An 8215-nucleotide genomic window follows, 5' to 3' on the forward strand; every position below is an offset into this window, starting at 1 on the left:
CAGCCATAGCACGTTCTCCCCTCAGTTCCTGAAGGATGAGCTCTGCCCTCTGTCAAATGGCTGGGATATGTGCTTCTAGCTACTGCTTCATCCACAGATGGAAACAGCCTGGACAGAGGTCGCTTGTCTGGGAAAAAATCCTGGATGGAGAATATGTCTGAAGTTGTTGCTTACTCCTAATGTAAGATTTTTACTTTTTTTTTTCCCTTTTATAAAAGCTTCCTGTCTTCATTCTGCAGATCCAGAGTGCTCAGCCATCTGACTGAGGACACATAAAGTGCCCCTAAAAGATACTTTGGGTCAGAGAAAGCAGACATTTGCTCTAGATGCCATCCAGGTCCTCTAAGGACCTTACTGTTCTTCCTATCATGGGCTATGACACATGTTGTTTTCCCTTGACCCAAATTCAAAGAACTTTCTTGAGATACTGGTATTTGACTAAGAGTTAATCCAAGAGACGAAATACCAATTGGTTTGTTATTGTACAGTGATAGGAGCAGGAAAATCTGGCAAGAGAGGGAGAGCAGGGTATTTCCATCTTGCAATTTTGGGGTCAAACTTTCTGATTTCCTGGGTTTTTCTTTTCAGGGACTGCTGCTCCAGCCCCTGTCAGGCAAGCAACATGCAGCAGCTCTGACCTGTTGAGTCCCACTAATCTGGGTTGCCTTGCTGCTGCAGGACTGCACAGAGCTCTGTGGGAATTGAAAACACACATGGGTTGCTCGAGGGCTCACCACAGCCAGCTCACCTCTGACAAACAGAGCTTCTGGTTCAATGTCATAGTTTAGCTATGGGCTGGTCCAGGTGCCTGTAAATATCCACTCAAGCAAATAGGATGCCCAGTTTGTTCCTTTTTACACTCCTTTTTGGTGCATGAGGAATATAAAGGAAGGTGGAAACTTGATGGTTTGCTTGCTTGGGAATGGGAGAGGGAACGTATTTGAAATTGAAACAGATATGATTTGCTTGGTTACTTCCTTCTTATACTCAGAAATCTGACTTCTGTGTTGCCAGAGTCAAGAATTTGAGGAGAGCTCAGAAAATGAATGCTTGCTAACAGAGAGCAAGGGATCTGGAATGGGGATGTTTAAGATGTGTCAGGTTTGTTTATATATCTCTGATGAACTTTTTGGGGAAAAAAAACTTCTGCGGGCATCAAACAGTTCACCTCAGTGAAGGCAATTGTCTTTCTCAAAAGTCCTACAGGCAAGAAAGGAATTTTCATAGTTTCAGCATTAGAAGAACCCAACCCAAGAGGCACACTACCGAAAGATTACAGGGGCTGTCCCAAATGTTGCCATGCCTGGGCTGGTGCCAGGGGCAACTGTGTGCCACCCCTACAGTAAGGAGTTCTGGATTCTGTAGGTCCCGTGTCACCCCAGCCCCATGGGCATGAGTAAATGCCTACAAAACCACAGCAAGCAGCACCTCTTAAGCCCTCAGATCCTTTGTGATTAATTTACTTATTGATGGTCTTTCATAACTCTGTGGTCATCTTTTTTCTCACTGCCATTAATTATTCCTGGAAGCAAATAAAAGGGCCCACCGATATCTCTCCCTCGCACTCAGCACAGCCAGCTTTTCCTTAGGGAGAAAAAACTTGTGCTCATTTGCAGTGGGACAATGCCGACTTTTGAACCTCTAACCACTAAACAAACAGACCTTGCGCTCTGCTCCACAATCCAAACAGGGTTTATTGACAGGCGTATCGCAGCAACGCGCGGCAGCTCCGGCAGCAGCCGGGCTGGGATCAATGCTGCGGGGGCAGCCCGGGCGCCACAGCACATCCTCCAAGGGCCGGCCCCGCCCGGAATGCTGCCACCCAGAGCCCTGGTGCCCGGGCACAGCGCAGAGGGAGGAGCGGGCCGTGGTGCCTGCAGAGCCCTTCCAGCCTGGAGAGCCCTGGTGCGATAGCTCTGCGCTGGTTTAGGGCAGGTGCTGCAGAGACAAGACTCTCAGTCTGGGTGCTGCTCGATTTTGGTTGTCCTCCAGAATGACCCAAGGACCCTTTAGAGTCACAGAAGGATGAATCTGGCTCCTGCCTCCCTCTGATCAGGAACAAACCATGGACATTGTACCCAACAGGACATGCTCTGTGTCAAGCCCATGCACAACGAGCATTACTGCTTTGGGGCTGCACCCGTGTTTCCTGGCCAGGCCCACTTCAGAGACCACAGCAGAAAATCAAGCAGGTTCCCTGCACTGGAGCTGCTGCCTCCCATCACGGTCTTCTCCCAGGCACAGGAGCCCTGGATCAGATTTGCATGGCCACATGTGTGCTCTCGGACTGCCAGCCCCTGGCCCTGCAAGGCATGGAGCTACATGCAGACAAAATGCAGTGCAGAGGCTTTGGGGCTGGTGCTTTCCATTTCCCCAGGTTCCCTTAGGCAGAGAGAGCTGCCTTGTCAGTAGCATCAGTCCCTGACCAGATCATTCTCCCCACTCAGTTCTGTATATGCTGCTAGAATTTGGCTTTGGCTTTCAGCAAAAAGGTAAGAAAAGCTCCAACATGAAGAAAACCAAAGTGCCCCGAAGAAGGCAAATGGAATAACTTAAAAAAAATTGATGACCAAAACTGGACAGCATGGGGCTAAATCCTGGGGAAGTCAATAATCCACATAACACGGGGCTTGACAGTGCTCCCATCATCCCTGTGGGGACCAGGCCCACACGAGCTGGCTCCATAGCCAGTCAAGGGCTCTGGCTGCAGCGTGGCTGCTCCAGCCTGGCCTCACTTCACAGCTGGACTTCTCCTATCCCCAAGCAAGAAGTACATATGGCAAACAGCCGTATTTGGCCAAATCACCTGGACTTTTCTTGTTTTCATCCCTGCCTGAGTGAGTCCTTTAGCCTCTCTACCCTGGTCCCCTCCATCTAGCCAGCATATGGACGTGGGCCACAGCCCAGGCAAAGTAGGCTCTGATATTGCACAGGGCTCTTCCGAGGATTTCTGTTTCTGATGGAGCTGTGATGAAGCCTGCATAAAGCTGATAAAACCAAGGGAACTTTGGAAAATCAACTGAAACAGCGCCCCCCCCCCTCCCCCCAACAAGACCGAAATTGTAAGAATGTGAGAAGCAGCACATAGTTTATCCAAAGGGACATCGCACATGCAAACAAGGCTCCTCACTTCAGCATGACAGGACACCTTCTTCAGAAGAGACCAAATTCTTTCAATTTCTCTGCACTGCAGCTAATAAATCGGGATGGATGATTATTTGCACTGGATTTATGGGCTCTTTTACAAGTGTCTAACATTAGGCAATTCACTTCTGAACGTTTAAACAGTGCCTTATCTTGTCTACTCTGACCCTCAGGGCAGAATGAACATTTTGCATATTCATGGTTGCAAGAAGAAAATAAAATAAAATATAAAATAAAAAACAAAAACCTGTGCTTTAATTTTTTTTCCTGCTAAAATGCATCATTAGCCCAACAACATTGCAAAGGTCTTTTGGACCAATCCCTGAGATATACCGGGGGTTGACCGACAGGCACCGCCCCCACTTTTCCTAAAAAATTCCAGGGTAAAAAAAGCACCCGAACATAATAATAATAATAATATTAATAAAGCGATGCACACGCTTCCCCCGGACGACGAGACACATACACTGTACACCTGTACACACGGCCGGCCCCGCGGGGCGGTGTGGTGCATCGGGGGGGCCGCTCCCACCGTGCCCCCCGGCCCGGCCCCGTCCGCTGCGTCCTCCCGCAGTCCCTGCGCGCTGTCCCCGGCCGCTGTCACTGCGGGGCGCCGGGGCCCAGCCCGGCCGAGGCCGCCCCCGCCGCGGGACCGTGCAAGGAGGCGCTGGGGCTGAGGGGCTCCGCGCCGCCGGGCTGCGCCTGCTGCAGCTTCTTCTTGTTGATCTTCCTCTCCTTCGCCCGCCTGTTCTGGAACCAGATTTTCACCTGCCGGAAGGCGGACAGGGGGGTGAGGGGTGATAGTTCGCCGGGGGTGTATCCCCCTCTCAGGGGCTTTCATCGAGAGCGCATCCCAATCCCGCGCCTTCTGCCCCCGCGCAGCCTCGTCCCGCGCATCCCTGCCCCGTCCTGCGCATCCCTGCCCCATCCCGCGCATCCCTGCCCCATCCCGCGCATCCCTGGCCCCGCGCAGCCCGGCCACACATGGCGTGCATAGGGAGCGCCACTTTTGGGACAGACCTGCCTCTCCGACAGCCCCAGGTTGGAGGCCAGCTCCGCTTTTCTCCTGATGGTGATGTAGCGGCTGTAGTGAAACTCCTTCTCCAGCTCCAGCCGCTGGTGGTCGGTGTACACGACGCGGTACTTGTCTTTCGTCCTGGTTTTAACTGCGGAGCACAAAGCCGGGGTTGAGAAAGTCAAAGCCAAAGGGCAGAGCTGAGCGCAGCCATCCTCTCTGCGGTGCAGGGCGATCAGGAGCAGTCATATCCCCCCGTCCCGGGCTTGCTGCTCGCCTCCCCCTGCCCTGGGCTCTGCTGAGCGCAGCAGAGGAGGGAGACGTCCCGCAGTTCCCTGGGACACGGGACACCAGTGCCAGGCGTGCGGCGGGCACAGGCTCCCAGCCCCGCTCTGCTGGCCCTGGCCGCACCGCACACCCCTGCCTTGCACCGGGACACCTTTACAGTGCACTCGTTGGCTTTTGGGTTTGCTTTGCCTTCCCTGCCGACAACGAACTTTTTACAGAGAAAGAGGAAAAGGGAAAGAAAGAGAAGGCCCGTTCAGGGCACGATGCTTTCGTTTCTAAACGAGACACAGCTATGTAAGGGCGGAGAAGCGGGAGCGGCCGCGGGGAAGCGCTCGTGAAGCGGCCCAGCTCCCCTTTCCTGTTACGGCACAGGGGCTAAAGGGATTTCTTGGGAAGCCTGGAAGTGTGGCGTGCAACTTCGGAGTTCAAAAAAGCCCAACCCAAGCCAATAAACAAACAATCCGAAACCAAACACCGAAAACCCGACGGAATCCGAAGGCGAGTGCCAGCGAGCAGCCGGTGAGAGTGCATCGCCGCAGCCGGTGACCTCCTTTTTCCCGAGGGTTTCTTGTTTAACTGGTTGTGTCCCCGGCCCTCCCGTTCCCCAGGGAGCCGAGGCGGGGAGTCTCTGCCCCCAAGGTGCTTAATGGTTAGCAGGCTGACTTTGTTCAGGTAAACTCTCTGCAAACCACAACAAAAGCACCCTGTAAAGATACAAGCCTGATCAGAGAAAACTCCCCAGAGCCAGTGAATAGGGAACACAATCCCAAACAATGCAGGACAAGGAGATCTTATCAAAGAAAAACCCTTCTCAAAGCCTTAATGACAGCCACATTCTGTTTGAATTACCACTACTGAACAAATGGCGGCAGGCGCTTTCATCCCCCCAGCTCTGCACATTAACATAAACACTGGCTCCAAAGGCAGAATTTGAATGGAGACAAGGCACCGGCCACCACCGCACAAGCCCAAACTGTGGGAACACCACGGGCTGCTGTGGGAAGCGCGGTGGGCCTGTAAGGGTTCCATCGCCGCCGGCCCCGGGACGTGGCTGTGTCAGCGGTGGCACCGGCGCACCGAGGCTTTCCCGGGGCGCGGCTGCCACAGGCGCAGCCGGGACTCTCGCACCGACCGGGGTACCCCCACCGGCCCTGCCCCCGGTCACGCAAGGCAGGGGATGAGAGAAGAGGGGAATGCCATAAGTCCATAAGTCATTATTTACTGCGAAAGTCGTCATCCGTTTTTTTTTTTGGTTTTTTTTTGGTCACTATATACAAATATGAAAAAAAAAAAAAAAAGAGAGAGAGATAAAAAAGAAGAAAAGAAAGGGAAAAGAGGAGATAGGAGCCGTGGAAGGCGTATATCAAAGTGCGGGACACGCATGTCCCCTGGCAGATGCACGGGGCGAATGAAAGAGAGGGTCTGCGGGGGAATTAACATCACAAGGGAGCGCGGCGCCGGCTGCGGCCCGGGAGGGCACGCCCTCGCACGGCTCGGCCCGGCTCGGCCGGGGGCACGGCCCGGCCGGGGGCACGGCCCGGCCCGCAGGGATCGGGCTGGCAAGTGGCCGCCGCTGTCGCTCGGGAGGCCTGGCCGCACGGAGACCTTAATAAAGGGCAGGCGCCCAGTGACTCAGAAACAAATGCGGAGCGACACCGGCCGATGATTTATATGACTATAATTGGTTATAAAAATCTTCTAAGTGGCTATAAGCAGGAGAGCGGAGCAGTGGGAGCAAGAGCGAGCGTTTCCTCGGGATCCTGGCCGCTCCGCTCCGCCGGAGCGCACCCCGGGGCGCTGAGCCGGGCCGGCAGCGGCAGGAGCGGCGCTCCGCCGCGCTCAGCTCTCCTCCCGAGGACCGACCCTCGGGAGGGTTCGTTTCGGGGAGCTCTCCCCGAAAAAAGGCTCTGCCGGGCTGCTCGCCCCGGGCGAGTCGTCGGCGGGGCAGCCCCCGCCCGCCTGGCCCCGGCCCGCACTTACCCTGGCTGCTGAGCGGGGGCTGCGCCGGCTTCCTCACCCACTCGCAGAGGCCGCGGCGCTGCCCACCGGGGGAGAGCGGCTCGGGGGCGGCGCTGGCGGCGGCGCTGGCGGCGTTGAGGGGCTGCATGACCCCGGCCGAGCAGTGGGGCGCGGGGCCGCCGTGGTGGTGGGCGTGCGGGTGGTGGTGGTGGTGGTAGTCGGCGGGGCTGTAGGCCATAGGGGCGGCGGAGGAGCCCCCGCTGAGGCCGTGGACGGCGCCGGCGGCCGGCGGCGCCCCTTGGCCATAGGTGCCCCAGTCGTCGCGGAGCGGGGCGGCGTAGGGCGCGGGCCAGGCCGGCCCCGGGGACTGGGCGCCGTCGAGGTTCACATGGTAGCCGCCGTAGTCCGCGTACTGCGGGGCGCCGACGAAGTTCTGCGCCGCCAGGTTAAGCCCCCCCGAGTGCCGCACCGGGCCGGGGTACATGGGCCCGTCCTTCTCCAGGAGGTAGCTCACGTACATGCTGGCGGGGCCCCGGCGGCGGCTCTCCGCATGCTGCTCGGGGCTCTCGCCGCGGCGCTCCTGCTGCTGCCTGGGGCCGGGCTGCCCGGGGCGGGGAGGGGGCAGGCGGAGGGGCCGCGGCCCCGCGCTGCACTCCGCGCTCCTCCGCGCTCCCGGTCCGAATCCAATGGCCGGCAGTCCTTACATGATTAACGATTGTTTACAGGGCTCTATTAGTAATGGCCCAGACACACCAAAGGCAGGTGACGTGGAGAGGCGCTGGGTATATAGCTACTACCCCTAAAAGACGATTTGCATTTAAAAAGATAAGGAGAGGGCAGCGACCTGATCACAGCTAAATATTCAAGCCTTTATTGTTTAAGAGCTTCCTCCTTCCATTGCAACCTGGTGCACTTTAACCTCCAATCACAGGTTCAAAGGATGAAATCAAGAGACTTGCAAAAGACAGAGAGGGAGATCTAAGGACGAGGGTGGGAATATGGGAGCCGTGTATCACGGCCGATCTGTAGGCAGCACTTTAGCCCGCTCTTCTCTGTGCTTGGGGACTGGGGGGGTGAGGGGGAAGGGGCGGAAGAGGAGGGAGTTTTGATTAAAAATCCACAAAGCCATTTTGTCGTGGTTGTTTTGAGCAACAAACCCCATCGCGACGGCCTACTGCTTTTTGTAAAACGCTTCCCACCCGCTCCCGCTTGGTCATGGGCAATGAAGGCGAGGTAAGAGGAGAAATCCCCCCCTCCAAGGGCGCTATCTCCTTCCTCTGTGTGTGCCTGAAGAGCTTCGAGGTAGGGCGTGCCCAGCAGGTCCGGGAAAAGACGAAGACTGGGGATGCCTTCGTCTAAAACCCCTCTGCCCCCAGAGCCATGGCTGGAGCGAGGCTGGATGATCCTGCCGCTCGGGGGGGCCTTGGGACAGAGGCAGGGGATGGTTCTCCTCAAAGAGGGAACCATCCACCTCCTCCCGGAGCCCGTCACTTCATTGGGCGATTCCCTCGCTGCAGCGCGGCCGAGCCCGCGGGGAACCCGACGGCTTGTCCCTCCAGGCACACTCACGTCTTCCCTCCCCAACTCCTTGGAAACCCTCTGGAAATGCTGGCTCTGGAAGGGCGGCTCCCAGGCAAGCGGCAGCCGGCTCCCCCAGGCCAGTCAGTCCCCTTTGAAGAGGCGACCCCCTCTCAGCTTCCCCCCGCCGCTTTTATGCTTTAACTTTTCACCCTGAGCGGGGACAATGCGAGACGACGTTTGCATATTCGCATCTTTTCCCATGACACAGCCAGGAAACCTTTCACCCGC

The 8215-nt window shown here is 56.6% G+C and overlaps 1 protein-coding gene across 1 annotated transcript; it reads right to left on the reverse strand.

Moving 5' to 3' along the window:
* Positions 1 to 1111: 1111 nt before the first annotated feature.
* Positions 1112 to 7019, reverse strand: CDX2 (caudal type homeobox 2). The gene is made up of 3 exons (XM_063393522.1): positions 6428 to 7019; positions 4165 to 4310; positions 1112 to 3912 (listed from the first exon to the last, which is right to left on the reverse strand). Exons 1-3 carry the CDS (start codon positions 6924 to 6926, stop codon positions 3745 to 3747), a joined length of 813 nt encoding a protein of 270 aa, XP_063249592.1. The 5' UTR covers positions 6927 to 7019; the 3' UTR covers positions 1112 to 3744.
* Positions 7020 to 8215: the final 1196 nt, after the last annotated feature.

Source organism: Prinia subflava, chromosome 3, assembly GCF_021018805.1.
Source record: "Prinia subflava isolate CZ2003 ecotype Zambia chromosome 3, Cam_Psub_1.2, whole genome shotgun sequence".
Taxonomy (NCBI): domain Eukaryota; kingdom Metazoa; phylum Chordata; class Aves; order Passeriformes; family Cisticolidae; genus Prinia; species Prinia subflava.

Coding starts and splice junctions, on each gene's coding strand:
- CDX2 (XM_063393522.1), bottom strand. CDS start 6,926: ATGTACGTGAGCTACCTCCTGGAGAAGGACGGGCCCATGTACCCCGGC. Junction 4,311..6,427: donor GCCCCCGCTCAGCAGCCAGG/GTAAGTGCGGGC, acceptor TGTGCTCCGCAG/TTAAAACCAGGACGAAAGAC. Junction 3,913..4,164: donor TGGGGCTGTCGGAGAGGCAG/GTCTGTCCCAAA, acceptor GCCTTCCGGCAG/GTGAAAATCTGGTTCCAGAA.